Source organism: Delphinapterus leucas, chromosome 7 (genome assembly GCF_059928025.1).
Source record: "Delphinapterus leucas isolate spDelLeu-1000000601 "Yukka" chromosome 7, BTC_Dleu_Yukka2, whole genome shotgun sequence".
NCBI lineage: Eukaryota > Metazoa > Chordata > Mammalia > Artiodactyla > Monodontidae > Delphinapterus > Delphinapterus leucas.
Genome location: NC_143135.1, coordinates 43605722 through 43625477, shown reverse-complemented (window position 1 = coordinate 43625477; position 19756 = coordinate 43605722). Strand labels below are relative to the sequence as shown.

The 19756-nt window shown below is 34.4% G+C and overlaps 1 protein-coding gene across 3 annotated transcripts in view; it reads left to right on the top strand.

Annotated features, from left to right (window-relative positions):
* The window catches only part of USP47 (ubiquitin specific peptidase 47), a 121759-nt gene that overhangs the window by 81423 nt on the left and 20580 nt on the right, over positions 1-19756 (top strand). For all 3 annotated transcript variants that reach the window (XM_089915155.1, XM_022555761.3, XM_022555760.3), the window contains 9 exons: positions 7050-7145; positions 7232-7384; positions 9786-9953; positions 11765-11896; positions 12340-12416; positions 13006-13061; positions 15091-15203; positions 16233-16337; positions 18763-18970. In XM_089915155.1, the coding sequence (XP_089771281.1) occupies positions 7050-7145; positions 7232-7384; positions 9786-9953; positions 11765-11896; positions 12340-12416; positions 13006-13061; positions 15091-15203; positions 16233-16337; positions 18763-18970 (1108 nt within the window). The remainder of the gene's footprint in view (positions 1-7049; positions 7146-7231; positions 7385-9785; positions 9954-11764; positions 11897-12339; positions 12417-13005; positions 13062-15090; positions 15204-16232; positions 16338-18762; positions 18971-19756) is intronic.

Below are 19756 nucleotides of genomic sequence, written 5' to 3'. Positions count from 1 at the left end.
ACAGTAATCAAGACTGTATGGTATTGGAGGAATAGACAAATAGATCAGTGGAACATAATAGAAAACCCAGAACTAGATCCATATAAACATGCCCAGCTGATTTTTTTAGAATTGCACAGTGCAATTCAATTCAGCAAGGATGGTCTTTTAAACAAATGATGTTAAAACCATTGGGAATTCATATATACAAAAATGAACCTTTACTTAAACCTCACAGCTTGTAAAAAAATTAACTCAAAATGGATCATAGACTTAAAAAAAATGTAAAGTTACAAACTTTTAGAAATAAAACACAGGAAAAAATCCTCTAGAAAAAGGGTTAAGCAGTGAATTCTTAGACTTGATACCAAAAAGTGCAATCCAGAAAGGGAAAAATTGACAAGTTGTATCTCAACAAAATTTTAAAACACTTGTTCTTTGAAAGCCCATGTGATGAAGGTAAGAGAAGCTACAGACTGGGAGAACATATTTGGAAACCCCATATCTGAAAAAGGACTAGTATCTAGAATACATAAAGACGTCTCAAAACACAATAGTAAAAAATGATAACAGTCCATTTAGACAGTTGGCAAAAGACATAAACAACATTTCATGTAAGAGGATATGCAGATATCAAATAAATACAGGAACAGATGTTCAACATCACTAGGGAAGTGCAAATTCAAACCATACTGAAGATAACACTCTCTACCAACAGAATGGCTAAAATAAAAAATAATGGCAGCACAAAAAGCTGACAACAGTGTGGAGGAACTGGATCACTCATGTTTTTGGTGGGAATGTGAAAAGTTACAGGCAGTTTCTCATAAAACTAAACATGAAATTATCATAACCTCCAGCAATTGTACTCTTGGTTATTTATCCCAGAGAAACGAAAACTTATCAAATATTCATAATGTCTTTATTTTTAATATTCTGTAACTGGAATCAACCCAGATGTCCTTCAACAAGTAAATGGTTTAACACACTGTGGTACAAACAAACCATAGAATACTACTTAACAATAAAAAGGGACAAACTACCGATACACACAGAAACTTGAATGAATCTCCAGGGAATTATGCTGAGTGACAAAAACCAATCTCAAAAGGTTACATATGGTTCCATTTATATAACATTCTTGATAAAACAAAATTTTAGAACTGGGAGATGGATTAATTATTGCCAGAGCTTGTAGATTAGTTGGCACCAGGGGAAGGATGGGTAGGTGGTTACTATAAAAGGACAACATGAGGGATCCTTGTGGTGTAGGAACTGTTCAGTCTCTTGACTATGGTGGTGGATATATAAGCCTATACAGGTAATAAAATTGTAAAGAACTTACTACACACACATAGACAGACAAATGAGTACACTGAAACTGAGAAAATTGGAATAAGATTGGTGGGTTATATCAATGTCAGTATCCTGATTGTGATATTATACTATAGTTTTGCAAAATGTTATCAAATGGAGGAATGGCAAAGTGTACAGGAGGCTCTGTATTATTTCTTATAATTGTATGTGAATCATCAGTTATCACAACAATTGCAATTAAAAGTAGATGACTTAAGTAAAAGTAGAGTTCTTTTCCTAGTTTTAAAGAGAAAACTATATATTCTGGGAAAGATAGATGACTCTCTGTAAGGAGGACATGTAACTGTATTTCAGTGGCACAGAATTGCTGAGTGTGTCGCAATCAGTTAGAAAATAGTTATCAGTAGTGGTTCTAATTTATCTTCAGTAGTTCAGTCTGAAAAATAAAGTATTATATTTTAGCAACCATTTCTTCATTCAAGCTGAAGTAGATGTTGAATGATGGAGAAAGAATTTTATATATAAGTTAAGAGTAAAAATAAGTGAGAGGATTTATATACCATTCCTTGGTTCTATCTTTTGATTGCACTGTACCTAGATTTTCTGTATTTCTTACTCAGAGAACTAAGGATGTAAGAATTCTCTATGTTCTATTCTGAACGCTGGAGATCAGGGTCTAAAAAACTCTGCACAATTACACTTTGTATAATATATAAGGAGGTGTAAGCTCTAGAAAATAAAACTATTATCTTCACTCTGGAATGATGAAAAACAATCACAGTCAACCCAAAGCTAGTTTGGAAACATGACACAAGAATAACGTACTCAAGAGGACAGCTCATGGTAAGCAGTAGTTTTTTTGTGTGTATTAATAATGGCGTAATGTTTATTATATTTTCCATTTTTATGATCCATAACTTATTTTTTGTTATCTAAAATATAGTTTGGCATGATTTTTAGTTATCTTGTACATCACATTAAGTGAAGACAAATGTATATAACCACATTAGCCCATGATTTACATAATTGTTGAATGAATAGATGAATTGAAGCTAATTTTTATGACTGAATAATTTTATTTATAATTATTCTGGGGTCAACTTTTTAAAAAATGAATAAGAAGCTAAAGAAAATTATTAATATAGCTTTAACTGTTTTCTAAATCTAAAGGAAACTGGTGGCTACCTCAATCTCCATATCTCCACATATCCTCCCAAAACCATAGGCTAGAAGGAACACAAATGAAACCCAACTAACCCATACTTTCTGGATTGCTAGGAGACAATGACATGAACTTCAGATTACCTGAAAGTAGCAAACTTATCAAGTGCCAGTGGAGCTTCCACTACTGCTGCAAGTCTGTATATGTGGAGACTATGAAGTGGGATGCTTTAGAGACTATGAAACAGAAGAGAGGGGACTGGAAGACTTAAACAAAATGAAGACAGGATCACCCTCAAAAAGAGAAAGTACAACAGTATGCGCCAAAATAGCGAACACAGACTGGGACTTGGTAGTTTATAGTACCAGCTACCAGGAAGGAGTTTTAGAGCATGTAGTAATTTAGGAAGTGGCAGCCTTAGAGGAATTTTGCTTCTAGAGAAGGAGATAAACAGAGAAGGGGTGATGCCACTGAGTCCTAGCAGTGAGGAGAAAACAAGAAGAAGAAGAAAAATAAAGGGTTCTGCAAAATGAAAGAAGACACCAACCTCTTTTCCCCCATTACCCATTCAAGAAATTACACTTGGGGCTTCCCTGGTGGCGCAGTGGTTGAGAGTCTGCCTGCCAGTGCAGGGGACACGGGTTCGTGCCCCGGCCCGGGAAGATCCCACATGCCGCGGAGCGGCTGGGTCCGTGAGCCATGGCCACTGAGCCTGCGCGTCCGGAGCCTGTGCTCCGCAACGGGAGAGGCCACAGCAGTGAGGGGCCTGCGTACCGCAAAAAAAAAAAAAAAAAAAAAAAAAGAAATTACACTTCACTAAGTTGACAGAAGGTACTCACAAACTAAAGAATGCTGTCCACAAAATGAGTAAGGGAAAAATCAAACTTACACAGCACCAGTGTTGGAAGAAAACAGAAAATATGTATTAAATCATTTCAGCTGATGAAAATCTATACACACACAACCTCAAAACCTTAGAAAAATAACCACAAAGTAGCATACTGTAACACAGTAGTCTAGACTAAGTTAAGTATTCTCAAGCAAGCAGAACAGAACTTGGTATCCAAAAATTTAAGGAGAGAAATGGATTAAAGAAAAAACCAAGCAAACAAGAAATGCAATGCAAGCTGATCAAACTCAGGAAGGAAATTTAAAAAAAGACAAGACCACGTTAGAAATGAAGAATTAATTATAAAATGTTCAAGAGAAAATAGAATGGAATGAAAATCTAAGGAAGAACATAGAATGAAAATGAGATAAAGAAGTAAAAATTAGGATCTCAGAGCAAGTGATGGAAAGGAAAGGCTGGCAAAGGAGGTCCAACATAATTGGAATCTGTGAAGAATAAAAATAACTCAGTAGAACAAAACTTATAAACTATAATCCAGGAACACTTTCTGGAAATAGGGGAAATTTAAATCTACCTTTTGAAGGACCCACCACTGTACCTAGAAAAATGGACCTGGAATGATCAACTGAGACATATTTTAGTAAACTGCTAAACTTGAAAGACAAATGGGGCTGGCATCATACGTTTGAAGAGCAACATGCAAATCATGGCAATAGAATGGCAATTTCAAGAAAATCAAGAAAAAGTACAGGCCAAGGATTTGCTTTCCAGCCAAGTTCTTCTTCAATTATTATGGCAGTAGAAAATCAACTTTTGAATATTGAAGAACTCATAGACCATTGTATCCATAAGCCTTCTTGAGGAGTTTGTTGGAGGATGATCTCCATCCACCCAAGAGACCACTGGGGAGGCTTCAGCAAAAGGACCGTGAGCATTTAATATACTAAATTGTAGAATTAAGGACTAAATAAAACAAGGGTGAGGACATGGAAAAAAGAAAGTATGAAATGTTACATGTTAAACAGCGTACAGAGAATACCATTCTTAAAAAAGGAAGAGAGTGAGAAGGGAAAGTAGAATGAGATCACAGACTTAAATAGGTGGGAGACCAAGGCTACCATTTAAAATCGGCCGACCAGACACTAAAAGCTTAAGTAAGGAAAAGGAAGGATTAAGGGCACTAACAAAAGTACATATAAATGCACTAGAAAAAAATTACTAACCTTCCTAAATACCAAAGGAAAATGTAAAAAATAGCAAAAACACCATGTAGAAAAAGAAACACAGTAAATATTACTTAATAGAGTAATTAAAATATACAATAGTGACTGAGATGAAACAAAACATCAGTCATATTAAATATGGATGGGCTTAAATTGCCTGTTAAAGGCAAAAGATTTTCAAGTTGGCTTATAAAACAAACATTATGTTAAAATTTGGTTTAAACAAGAATCCAATAGTGGATGCTAAACTAAGGTGGAAAGTTCTTTAAAGCATAGTAGTTTTGTATGGTCTCCAAGTGTCTCCTTACAAATTGCTTATTAGCCACAAGAGGAAAAAAATAATAACCACATAGTGAAAAAACTGGGTAACACCTTGACCAGGTGATTGAAGTTAATATCACCAGTAAGGATGTTAGGGACATCTTGCCCTTTGACTGTGATACCCTTAGAAGAACACATCATTACTTACTTACATTGGTCTAGTAAGGAATGCATAACCTGAATCTAAGGAACATCAGACAAACCCAAATTGCAGAACATTTTTATGAAATAACTGGCCTCTTCAAAATTGTTAATGTTATGAAAGAAAGGCTTTGAAACTGTACCCGACAAAATGAATCTGAAGAGGCAGACAGCCAAATGCAGTCTGTTTTCCTGGATTTGATTCTGTACTGGATGGGGAGAAATACTATAAAGGACATTATTAGGATAATTGACAGAATTGGAATATGAACTGACACAAGTACTTTACCAATATTAAATTTTCCTGAGTTTGATAACTCTTCTGTTTATGTAAGAATGTTTTTTCTTAAAAAGTCACATTGAAGTATTAAAAGGAAAAGCATGTATGAACCTACTCCCAAGTGGCTTGGAAAAACACATAATGTGCGTGTGGGTGGGAGAATGATAAAGCAAGGTAGCAAAATGTTAAAAGTTGGTGTGTCTAAGTAAAACGTTTAAGGGAATTTTCTTTAAACTTTTCTCCGGGTTTAAAAGAAGAAGAAGAAAAAAAAAAGATAGCTCTGGCTGTGAACTATAAGCCAGAGATCAATACGTACATATAGCTTAGTTTAGTAAAGTAGAATTTGAGTTACATAATGTTCTCACTCTCCCTTTACCCTCCCCCTGCTTTTTGAAGATATTGAGTGTTTTAACAGTTCAGTAATCCATTCAGAAAGCTCAGCTGATTTGGTATCAGTCTGTGTTAAGCTATAGATGTGATTGCTCTTAAAGCTTTTACCTCTGATGTTTTTAAAGAATTTGCCTTTTTCGTACTTAAAAATATGGGAAAAAAAAATCGTTTTCTAAATGTGTCCTTTCCTGTGACCTCCTGTAAAACACTTGATTATGTGGAGAAAAGCCAACTACTTGGTCCCCCTCCCCACCCCATTGGTTCTTCTTGTGTTCTGAGGACCAATAGGAGATGGATGAAGTTAGAAGCATTTTGTATATTTTTTCGTATTTTTTATCTTATTCCAAAATAAGCTATACCAAGCAATATGTGGATAGTAGTTTTTATATGCTTTGCTAGCTGTTTTACAACTAAGTCCATTTTGCTAGATCAAGCTCCCTTATCTTTTGAGGAACAGCTTGTTCTATATCAAAAATTTTTTGAAGATACTTTGTCTTAATGATTCCACTTCTTCTTTATATGTAATAAATATTGTCAGTAGTTCTACTTAGACCATGTCTGAGGAAAAGAGATGACATCAAATGAAATTGTGCAATCCAATCTTGTATGTTGTGTCAACTAAAATTTTTTAATTGTGAAAAATCAATGATGAAAAATTACAATAAAAATTTTATGCCTACTGATTCTTCAACAATATTCATACTGGTTTCTTACTTCTGTCTTAAAGCTGTATGGAGAAAAGAGAACCACATGGTTCCACTAGGTGAACAATCCAGCATCTCTCATACATTTTCAAATGGAGCAGTAGCTGACAAGCAGTGAGAAGGTTGCACAGTGGTTTTCAATCTTTATAATTAGTGCAGTGGTAGCTTACTGACTGACCCTAAATGTAGGGGTTAAGGATAATTATTAGATTTTTTAATGTACAAATAGTGTAAATTCTTCAGAGTGCTGGGTTATTAACTGTGCAGTTTAAAATTGTCTCCTTTTACAAGAAGGATGCAGTGACACATGCAACTGCTTTTCTAAGAAGTATGGAATTACTTTTTAATCTAAAGATTGAGGATTTCTATTAGATTATTTAACCAAAAATCACAACATAAAGTCTATGAAAATTAGGTAGAAATGACTAACTGATGTGCAACACTAGGAAACGTAGAGCTCATACAGAATGAAATAAAGTAATTTTTTGCTCAGTGTTTATAATGATAACATCATTTTGCTGTTGATACTTTTTTTCCCCCTTTTTGCGTTTTGAATTCCTAATATTCTTGCTGTTCTACATATAAGTATTTTGGTAATTGCAGTGTTTTTATATTCAGGGCTTTGTCGTTAACATTATAATACTTTACAATAATTATAAAACAATTTTTTTTTTCTAACTAGGAGGAAGCATTGCATGCATTTATTCAGCCAGAGATCCTGGATGGCCCAAATCAATATTTTTGTGAACGTTGTAAGAAGAAGTGTGATGCACGAAAGGTAGATGCCATTTAGAAATTAATACTTAATTATCTGAGATAATATTCAATATTCAATAGATTCCCCCCCACACTTTTTTTTTTTAGGGTCTTCGGTTTTTGCATTTCCCTTATCTGCTGACCTTACAACTGAAAAGATTTGATTTTGATTATACAACCATGCACAGGATTAAATTGAATGATCGGATGACATTTCCCGAGGAACTAGACATGAGTACATTTATTGATGTTGAAGATGAGGTGAATACTTATAAATTATACTTCAGATATTCTTCTTTGATCAGAGTAACTTGTGATATTCTTTGAAATGACAAAAAGGATATTAAATTCTGGAATTATTTCTTTAATTTGTGTGATAATCTTATGTTTCATAACTTTCTTAGTTATTGAAGCATACCAGTCTAGAGATGGGCTGCACTTGTGTTTCTGGCACATGATAAACACAGAACAGATATATTGAACGAACGAGCAAACTGGGTAGTATGGCCTTAATTTCTTGTTTTGTCTTAGTGTCTTTTTCAAGCATTAAGGTTTCTGGGTTATTCTCCCTTAAGGTTTACCAGCTCTTAAATTGGCTAGGTTAGAAAGCTAGGTAATAAAGGTATTTTTCTGTGTTTCTTTTTAAATTAGTTTTATTTTAAAATTTTAAAACTTTTAAAATAAAATATTTAAAACTATTTAAATATAGTTTGAGAATGGAACTTTGAGGGCACACATAAAGCTCATTAATTTCTTCCGCTCATTGACCTCCCCCAATTATCTGGTTCCTCTGTTCTTATCCAGTAAAAGATTCATAATGTCCCACTCTGTTCTCTTGGAAACTCTTCTGATTTAATTATTGGGAATATTTACAATGACTTAACATAGTTGTTACAGAGTGATAAATCTTTCTTATTCTCAAAACTGCCATGAAGTATTTTTTTCTGATTGGAATTCATCACAATAGTTAAAAATACCTTTTCCCAGAGGCTTAAAAATAATTTTAAACATTCTCAAGTTTTATTTATGCTCTTAAGTACTAAGTGGCAAATGTTTTCTGAGCCTCACTTTCCTTGTCTGTAAAGTAACGATGATAATTGCTTTTCATAGCTTTCATAAGATGAGATTGCCTTAAAGTAAATGTTCATTGAATGGTACCTGTGACCAGGTAACATTCTCTGAAAGGTTTAATTTGAAATAATATCTCAAACACCTGTGCTTAAGCTAGGAAGTCTGTCCAAAGTATACCAAACTTTCAAGGGAGATTCCTACTCAGAGATGAGTATTAGATGGGTTTTCTGTATATTCCAAATGTATTTCTTAAAAAGGGAAGTCTTTTCCAAGGGAAGAAAACTGAGTTACAAAGTTTGACCAGAACTTTTAGGTCCATTTCTTGGAAGAAGAGAAGATATTCTGGCTTAGTTAAAAGGAGTTTCAGGGATGATCTCTTTGGACTTTGTGTAGAATTCTCAAGTTGGTTTTCACCTCCATTTTTCCTTGAACCAAACTTTCTTGAGGGATGAAGACTGTATGTTAGGTGCAGTTCTTACAACAAAATTCTTGGCAAGAAGTTGGTACTTACTACATATTGCTTGGTTAATTCAAGAACTTATAGGCAATGCCTTAAACATATCAAGTGCCTACATCTTAGAGAAGAATTTTCAAACTCTGTATCTAAAATATTAAAGGAGGGGCTTCCCTGGTGGCGCAGTGGTTAAGAATCTGCCTGCCAATGCAGGGGACACAGGTTCAAGCCCTGATCCGGGAAGATTGATTCCACATGCCACGGAACAACTAAGCCTGTGCGCCACTACTACTGAGCCCACGTGCCACAACTACTGAAGCCGGCACACCTAGAGCCTATGCTCTGCAACAAGAGAGAAGCCTGCGCACCTCAACGAAAAGTAGCCCCCGCTCGCCGCAACTAGAGAAAGCCTGCGCGCAGCAATGAAGACCCAACACAGCCAAAAATAAATAAATAAGTTTATAAAATAAAATATTAAAGGAAAAGGGAGGAAAGAGTTGTTTGAGGATTTCTAGAAAGAATTCTTTAAATTTGTCTGAAAGGGATTTAAAAATCATAAAAGCATGGAAAAGTATTATTTACTGTTGTTACATTTCCACCTCCTTTAACTGGAGTATAAAGTTCTTGAGGATAGATACAGTGTCTTGTTTTTCTTTCTAATTGTCTGTAATACCTAGCATAGTGATAAACTGAATTGACCTTTTTGTTCAAGAAAGGAGATGATATTCTTTTGGGATTTGAGAACAACAGAAGCTCATTTTGGAGCATAAGTTCTCTGCTTTTATGGTTTTGATGAAAGAAATGGTAATTTTGTATAGTTACTTTGCAGCTGTAAACATAAATGGGGTTTAATAGAATTCTGAAACACTAATTTGTTGTATTAGAATTTTAAGGTTGTTAATAGAAATGCTTTTAAAATACACTTTTAAAAAATAATAATAAAAAAATAAAATACACTTTTGTTTAATTTTATTTAAGGCCTCACTTTTTAAGAGAAAATAAATTTGCTTAAAGTAGAATAAGTATTTTTATTAACAATAGCATCATAAATTATGTGGAAAAGCAGCATATAGATTGAAAGGTTTATATTTTCCCTTTATTTAGCTTATAATTGTAAGATAATTATGTTCTATTAAGAAATCTCCTCAGACTGAAAGTTGCACTGACAGTGGAGCAGAAAATGAAGGCAGTTGTCACAGTGATCAAATGAGCAATGATTTCTCCAATGATGACGGTGTTGATGAAGGGATCTGCCTTGAAAGCAATAGTGGAACTGAAAAGATTCCAAAACCTGGACTTGAAAAGGTACTTTCTGTAATTGGTGGTTTTTAGTTGAAAGAGAAAGTAAGGTAATCTCTGAGCTGCTATATAATTCTCTTTAAAAGAAATTGCTATTATTTTTATGCATATATGTGGTCATAATTAAACTTTAGAAAAAAACTACTTACAGGTGGGAGCATTAATTTCTGAGAGGCTGAACTATACCGCTGAAGCAAGCTGAGTGGTGGTGTGGAAAGGGTGCTAGTAGTGAGGAAACCACTTCATTTTGCCTTTAAAGTAGCAGCAAGCCTCTAAATCTTATATCAGAGTTTTCTCATATAGCAAAATGAAGGCATTAGACTAGATTTGTTAATTAAAAAAATTCTGGCTATGGGACCTTTCCTGAAACAATAAGAGCACTAATCTTTTTTAGGTAGGGGACCCCTCAGTTTTCCTCCCCTCCCCTATGACAGCCCTTATAAGGGACTTCAAAGAATGATACAATTCCATGGATTATCATTTGAAAACTACAAGACTGGATAATATCTAGGATAGAATTTTTTTGTTACTAGGTCAGTGATTTTTAAGATTTTATCAAACCATTTCTTTCACATTTGTATAATTTGCTTTATTGAGGGGAGAATTACAGATCAGATGTCTTGAGCATGGTGTGAATAATGAATCACCAGTGTCAAGACTGATCACTAGCTCAAGTCTTACAGAGTCGTATTAAATATAGGGGTTTTTTTAGGCAGTATTTAAGAATGGAGTTTCACTTGCGTAAATCTGTTTTTAGATCAAGACCATTAGTCTCACCACCATTACCACTACCCTTTACCTTTTAAAATTATCTGTTTCTTTCAGGGCAGACAGATGAGGTGTGAATTGCTGTGATGAATAATGTAGTGGATACATTATAACTTAGTGTAGAGAACATTGCATTCAAACAAGGGTTGGAAAACTGTGGCTCAAGAGCTAAATCCAACCCCCAACCTGTTTTTCTACGTAGACAATTATGTCTATCTTTTTTTTTTGTTTTCCTTATCTTATTTCACTGGATAGGATTTCCCATACAGTGTTGAATAGGAGTGGTGAGAGAGGACGCTCTTGCCTTATTCCCCATCTCAGGAGGAAAGTATTCAGTCTTTCGCCATTAAGTATGATATTAGGTCTAGATTTTTTATAGATGTTCTTTATCAATTTGAGGAGGTTCCTCTCTTCCTAGTTTGTTGAGAGTCTTTATCATGAATGGGTTTGGATTTTGTCAAATGTTGTTTCTGGGTTCAGTTGGTAAGATCATGTAACTTTTCTTCTTTAGCCTGGTTTACATAGGTTGATTTTCTAATGTTGAACCAGCTTTGCATATCTTAGAGTTATCAAATCAATAGATCACTGTATCACAGATATTACATAAATAAATTAGAAGATGTTCAAAATAATTATATACCTTAGCCCTTTTATAAAGGAAGTGGAATCTTATTTGAAATTTTAAAAATGTTATTTGGGATTTATTGATTTTGATGTGCATATCAGAATGGTCTCATGTTTAACACCTTCTAAAATTTCAGACTGTTATTTTCTTTTTACATAAATATATAAATTTGTATTTCAGTTATGCATTGTTCTAGAGGTTATAGCATAATTAAAATGTGAAGGAATACACTGAATGAAACTTGTGGTTTATAAAAATTATGTGGTGAATTACCATTTTAATGATCTTAGAGAAAAGTTGACTTGCCATAAATACAGAGGACAACTAACATTAGTTCCCTGTGTTTTAGTAGAGAATAGGAAATATACAAATTAGGGTTTTGTGTTTTTCCTCTGTGCTGACTTACTTTTATTCTTTTCTTTAGAATTCTTTGATCTATGAGCTCTTCTCGGTTATGGTTCATTCAGGGAGTGCTGCTGGTGGTCATTACTATGCTTGTATAAAGTCATTCAGTGATGAGCAGTGGTACAGCTTCAATGATCAACATGTCAGCAGGGTAAGGAGGGATTTTTTAAGATTATTATTCTGAAAGACAGGAGTAGGGATGTTTCTCATCAACAGCAGGGTTTATTAAAAATGAGAGACTCAGTCTGTCCGTTGAAGCATACCAAATCATTAAGACATACCAGATGTCATTCTTTTGTTTTTGTTTTCAGTAAATTTCCTTTGTTTCTTTATTTTGTTATATTTTGGGCTTGCTGAGTGTTTGCAGAGCTAGACTCCCAGTTTTCTTCTTGCCCTGAGCCTTCACACGGGCTGTCTATTTAAGAGCACTAGAAAAGATTGGCCATTAGTAGCCACTGATTATGATTACATTTTGTGAACTGTTATCTGTGTGGTCCATTTAACTCTGAGGTTAAAACTTGGGTTACATGTTGACATAAAAGTAATGGTGTTATAGATCTTACCAAAAAAGTAAGTAATGTAACAACTTTTTAGATAACACAAGAGGACATTAAGAAAACACATGGTGGATCTTCAGGAAGCAGAGGCTATTACTCCAGTGCTTTTGCAAGGTAAATAACTTCCTAAGTTTTTCTGTTTATAAATTAGAATTATTTACAGCTTTTCAACATTTTTTTATCACTTAAAAGGTTTAACCCAAGGGTCAACAAACTGTAACCTATGGGCCAAATTCAGCCTGCCTTCAGTTTTTGGAAATAAAGTTTTATTGGAACACCATCATACTCATTTGTTTAAATATTGTATGTTGATCTTTTCCCACACAACAGCAGAGTTAAGTAATTTTAGCACACACAGAATAGCTCACAAAGCCTATGACTTTTACTGTCTGGCCCTTTTCCAGAAAATAATTGCTGACTCCTGACTTACCTGTAGTACTCATTCTAGGACAAAGGTTTTTTGAAGATTTTACTACGTTACCAAGAAAAGATACGGGATTTTCTCATAAATATGTCAGTAAAAGCAAAGTAGTCTCCTTTTTTTTCAAGAACGTTTAAATCTGAGCCTGTACAAGAACAGCTACATGATTTTCTAATTGTTTGAAACAACAAAAAAACTATTTAAAATAAATATTTGATGCTAGGAAATGGAATCTTTACAATCTACTTTTTGTCCCTATTAATCTTTTTTATATTTTACTAGCTCCACAAATGCATATATGCTGATATATAGACTGAAGGACCCAGCAAGAAATGCAAGTATGTTGACATATAGTTACTTGATTTTAGTCTGTGTTATAAACCAGTTTTTTTGCAAGTTTTATAAACCCAGATAACTACTTTTAAATGATAGGACAATTAAATTTTTTTATGTGTGGAAGAATTAATTATAAAGACTGTTATGAGATAATACCAACTGGTAAAAGCACTTGGAAAAAAGTTGAACTATTTTTTAATACACTAAGAGACAAAACTTACTCTGCATTGCATACGTTGGATATTTATTTGCAGTAAGGTTGTATTATATGTAGTTTGGTGCAGTGATGATAGTCTCCAGATCTGTGTAGCAGCCATAACTCACCATCTGCATGTCCCAGAACAAGTTATCTAACTTTTCTAAGTCTTACTTTCCACACATGTAAAATGGGAATAATTATAGTATTTTATAGGATTATTATAAAAAATTAAATGAGATAAAATTTTAAGCATTTAGTATCATACTATAGTTAAACATCTTTGCTTATTTGCTTAAAAAGCAAGTAAAGTTTTATGAGTCGAGTATGCATCCTTTATTAGATTTTAATTTTATTAGGAATCCTAAAAATAATCCTGTATACAAAGCATGTGGATTTGCCTTTCTTTTTTCCTTTCGTAACTGCTACTTTAAAAAATTACAGTTCCTGTGTTTTCTTGGTAACTCTGATCGTGACCGAGACAGTATTTGCACATAGGTGTATAAAGTGTGTGTGTGTGTGTGTGTGCGTGCATACAATATATACACAGGTGATGTGTTTGCTCATATTCTTTTCACAATTAATATAATCATTGTCTTTGATTTCAATATATTTCCTTTGTTTAGAAACTACTGTGAGTAAATCTGTTTTAAGCAGTCTAATGTTTTTGTTTACATTTTCGTAAACTCTCATCAGATTGTGAATTCAGTTGGTGCAAGGCTTAGGACTTATTTATCTTTTCACCAATGATATAATACAGGGTCTGTCATATAGAGGCTGTTCAATAATTTACTGTGTAATTATAGGAAAGAAAAAAGGAAATTATAATAAGTCATTTCAGAACAGAGATTTCAGAGTAGAAGTATTCATTCTTACTTTACACATAATGCAACTATACCCTAAAGAGTAATTTGTCCAAGGTCATAGCTACCTGGAGGCAGAGCGAGGTTTATAGTTTGTGTATCCTCTGTGACACCCAGCATTCCAGATATTTCATGTAGTACAGTAACTCAGCTTTCTTTTATCCGCTCCTCACAACTCTAGTTTTGTGATGAAGCACCAAGGGACACTGTATGTATGATATATGGAACATTTTTTAAATTGGAGCTCATTTCTGTAAACAGTGGATTTTTACCTTCCACAGAGGCATGATTTTTTAAAATATAAATTGTTCTCCCTGTTTAATGCCTAACAATCATTGGCTTTATTAAACAGTGTTATAGTCTCATACTGTCACTTCGAATACTTTGAGTTACATATGAAGTTCTTTGATTAGAAGGCAGCTAAAAGACTACTTTGAGAACAAAGGAAAGAGAATCATATTAGTGAATAATAGTAAACAAATAAATACCATTTGTAGTAGTAGAGCATCAACAGTATTTATTACATTTCCTTATATCCCAGGTAATAACTCTATGTGGTAAGGTGCTGTTAATAAGCTGAAGAAACCAAGGTCTGGAGAAGTAAACTTGCCCAGGGTTATACAATTTGATGGTGATAGCACTATTTGAAATCAGAAGTGCTTTTATTTTCAAGTTTAAGGGAGGCTTTTTCATTCTAAAAAATCTTAATTTACATACCAGAGTTGTCTGGAGCCAAGAGGTATACAGATAAAGATATGGCTTTTTTGAGACCAACCATGTGTCATTATCAACTACCTCTTCACCCTTGTCTGGAAGAAGCTCATGTTCCAAGTTGAAAGATTGATGTAATTGAGATATATTTTGATAACAGCTATAGTAGAAGTGTATACTCTGGGAACATAGTAGAACAAAATTAAATAAAGGAAGCTCAATCTCAGTGGCACTGTTTTACCCTGTTTTTACTATTAATAGAATTTCTAGAAGTAGATGAATATCCAGAACATATTAAAAATTTGGTGCAGAGAGAGAGAGAATTGGAAGAACAAGAAAAGAGGCAACGAGAAATTGAGCGCAATACATGCAAGGTTAGATTTCCTAATTTTACTTTTAATTAAAAAGTGCTATTGAACTTTGCTTAACTGCAGTTCTCATCACTGACTCATTGGGTTGATTCTGTAGATAGTTATGCCATCATGATCATTAAACAGTATAACCAACTATATTACTGAGGTAAAATGATTTGCTTTTATGCATAAAAAACCAGTAACATGGGCTTCCCTGGTGGCGCAGTGGTTGGGGGTCTGCCTGCCAATGCAGGGGATGTGGGTTCGATCCCTGGTCCGGGAAGATCCCACATGCCACGGAGCATCTGGGCCCGTGCACCATGGCTGCTGCGCCTGTGCTCTGGAGCCGGTGAGCCACAACTGCTGAGCCCATGTGCCGCAGCTGCTGGGACCCGCCTGCCTAGGGCCCGTGCTCTGCAGCGGGAGAGGCCACCGCAGTGAGAAGCCTGCATGCAGCAGCGAAGACCCAATGCAGCCAAAAATAAATAAATTTATTTAAAAAAAACAAAAAACAAAAAACCAGTAACATAGTGATAATGCTCAGTGCTGCTGAGGTTACAGTGAGATGAACATTGTAACATTCTGCTACAAGTATAAATTGATAAAACCTTTCTTCCTAGAATTTGAGTAGGATTTATCAAGAGCCTTAAGCAAATTCATATTCTTTTATATAATTCTCTCAAGAAAATATTACCTAATGAGATAATGACAGATGTGGTAAAAATTTTGACCACAAGGACATTCTCCACAGTATTTTCCAAATTACAGAAAAATTGGAAACAACTTGAATATATATCAGTAGGAGAGTTATTACATAAATTGTGATACATGCTTATAAAGAAACATACAGTTGTTAAAATTAATGATTTTGAATTTTTTTATAACATGAGACAGTATCAATTATTAAGTGAGATAAATAGATGGAGAATGATCCCAATTATGTTTTTTTAATTATAATATTTTTGACTATTAGGAAAAAATACTGTCTACAAAAGAAGTAAGTTTGATTTATGACCTGTTGAGTTAATGATGATATTTTACATTTTCTAGATAAAATTATTCTGTTTGCATCCTGTGAAACAAGTGATGATGGAAAATAAATTGGAGGTTCATAAGGATAAGACATTAAAGGAAGCAGTAGAAATGGCTTATAAGGTATGTTTAATTGCACTGTTGGCATTTAATTATTGATATTTTACATAACAGTATTAACATTTTCCCAAGTTTTTATTATAGTCAGTAGTAATATAAGCACTAGCAGTAGCTTTGATAGCCCACTTAAATCCTATGTCTCTTAAAGAGTATAGTTTACACCTCTTCTCTGGAATGTGGTCCATTGCTTTTGAGAACTTTCTCACTCCGAAAGCCAGTTAAAGCTTTCTAAAACTCAGAAATAGAATTAGAAACAAAAATATTTATTTATTCTTTATATTCATTTAGCAGATATTTATTGAGTGTCTGCTATATGATGCATTAGAGAACTTGAGTGAACAAGACCACATGAGGTGTTAGAGGTACCAGAGTGAGCAAAACAGGCTCACTGCCTTCTTGGAGTTTACAATCCCACTGGGGAAAAAAACAGACAAAAAATATTTAAACACCACAGTTTGCAAATATCTTATTAGATGCCATAAAGTAATTCAGTAGTATATTAAGGTTATTTAATCTGAGACTTAAACCATGAGGAGACAGCTGTGCAAGAAGTTGGGGAAGAGTACTTTAAGTAGAGGTAACAGCATGTGTAAAAACTGAGGTGAGGAAGTACATGATTAAGAAGCTGAAAAAAGGTGCATTGTGTTTAGATCATCTTGATTGAGAATAGAGGCACATAAAATGAAATTAAAGGCTGTGTAAGAATAGAAGTTTGCATTTTATTCCAAGAATAATGCAAATTTATAAGTGGGTTTTGAAAGGCAAATAGAAAAAGAAGCATTCTTTAACCAGATTATTCTAAATGTCATCTGTTATACTTGACAAAACTTTTTGCCCTTTCCATGTAAACATTAACATCATTTGACTAAAGTTAAACAGTCATTACCTAGAGAAAAAATTGCATACTACGTCATTTCATTTATAATTATATGTAGAACCAATGAAAGAAGTAAAAATAATTCACAAGATAGCTGGCATTGTTTCTCAAAGTGTGATCCAGCATAACCTGCACCAGAATCACATTCCTATTAAAAAACAAATTCCTGCAAATGAATCTGAACTTATGTTTTGGCATCTGGGATTATGCATTTTAAACAGGTACCTCAAGTGGTTTTTAGACACACACAGTTTGAGAACTTGTATTGTGTACCTGGTCTTTCATAGCACTTTATCAGTACTGAAAATTTACATTTGTGTGACTATTTTAATTAATTAATGTCCCTCACTAAACCGTAAGCACTTACAAGGGTGAAGAGTGTTCTGGTTTTGTTCGCAGTTGCATTTCCACTACTTTTGCCTGGTAAACAGGAGAGTCAAAATTGGATGGGTATGTGAATGAATAAATGAATGAACAGATAATAAAATGGATGAATGGCTCTGGGTTCACCTGATTAAAGTAAAAATCCGTTAAACATAATGGTGGACTGCAAGCAAAACAATAGTGAAACCAAATTAAACTAAAATGGAGAAAATGTCTTTACACAGTAAGGTCAATCAGTGATAGCACTAAGGGTAGTTTATATTCCATCAGTTTTTAACGTAGGAAGAAAAAATCTTGTCTTAAAAAATAGAAAGTTTAATTTCACAAATGTAAAGAGTGAAATAGAAAAGAGAAATAAATTGATCTTATATAAGAAAAATAAAGCTCCATTTGTGGGAAGTGAGGGATGGAGGAGTAGAGGGCAATGGGGACATACCAAGGCTTACAGTAACGCTTTCTTTAAAGTTGTAATCACAAACTTCAGATGAGTATTGAATACTTCTAAGCAATCCTACTATGTTTCTCCAGGAGGTTCAGCTCCCACTTAAAGTGATGTTGCATCCAGGGTATGCCATCTACTAGTGACATGTACTAGAGGGAAAATTTTTGACAGAAATTCCTGTGCCCAGTTTGTTGGTGTTCTGGAGGCTAAGATCGAAGGGGATGGTTCAGAGAGGAGTCGGGTAGCACTTGGGAGACAGAAGCTATGACCTTTGTGGTGGCTCTACAAGGCATGCTATCCTCCCTTGCTTAGGGAGATCGTTACTAGATAAATTAATTACCAGTTTTCCTCCAAATTGTATTAAGATAACAAAAGATGCATGTTCTAGTTGGTTGTTTTCCCCTCATGTTTCCAGCTGACTGGTTATGAAGCAATAGCTTACAGTGCATTAATTTTGAGTACATCTAAAGTTTAGAATGTTAACTTTTGTAAAAACAAAAAAGTCTTTAAAATATGTTAGTGCATAGGTTGTATAATTTGAGGGATAATGAACTATGGTTATTTTAAAATACCCTTTAAGTTGTGCCTTTGAGCTTTGATGCAAATCATAAATATATGGATTTTATTGTTTGTTAGGACCTGTTGTTAGTACAGTTACACATCAGACTAAAATATCAATACTATATATTTCTTTTTGTTTTTCCTCGGGTGTTATATTCTTTTAGATGATGGATTTAGAAGAGGTGATACCTATGGATTGCTGTCGTCTTGTTAAATATGATGAGTTTCATGATTATCTTGAACGATCATATGAAGGAGAAGAAGATACGCCAATGGGACTTTTACTGGGTGGAGTCAAGTCAACATACATGTTTGATCTGCTGTTGGAGACAAGAAGACCCGATCAGGTTTTCCAGTCTTACAAACCCGGAGGTAAGGAATTTCATGGTATTCTGAGTTGTAAAGGAATTAAAATTTTCATAAGAAAGTTTTTTGTTTGTAGAAATTATTTTTAAATTTTTTACATGTTCTTAAAATGTAGAATAATTCTGATAGGTTGGGAAGTAGTCAGCAACAAACCTGGAATTAAGTTCTAGATTACTTTCAAAAAAACTATACACAAAATTTAAGAAACAAACAACAAAACTTCTGGCTTATAGTCTTCAGTGGGATTTTTTTTTCTTCTCCAGTACTAAATCGTCCTCCCTCCCTACCTCTGCGCCTGCCCCAGCCTCTCTCTTTTTATAGAGAAGACCCTGGTATATTCCCATAAAGTCTCAGAAGTAGAGTCTCTTCTTCAGGGTCTCCTTGAAGACCTTATTATGGTTATGGTTTCATAACTCAAATTCTGTTCTTCTGTGGATCTTATACACCTCCTTTTTATGAAGGCTCTTCTTTCCAAAGTAGATTAAGTGTGGTATTCTTTCAAGAGCTCCTTTAGTCAGACTCCGCTCTCTCTGTAAAGAGTCCCTTTGGAGCATTTTCTTGCAGATCTTTTGTTTTTTTTGTTTTTTGCCTGCGTTGGGTCTTCGTTGCTACGCGTGGGCTTTCTCTAGTTGTGGCAAGTGGGGGCTACTCGTCATTGCGTTGCGTGGGCTTCTCATGGCAGTGGCTTCCCTTGTTGCAGAGCACAGGCTCTAGGTATGTGAGCTTCAGTAGTTGTGCCACGCGGGCTCAGTAGTTGTGGCATGCGGGCTCAGTAGTTGTGGCATGCGGGCT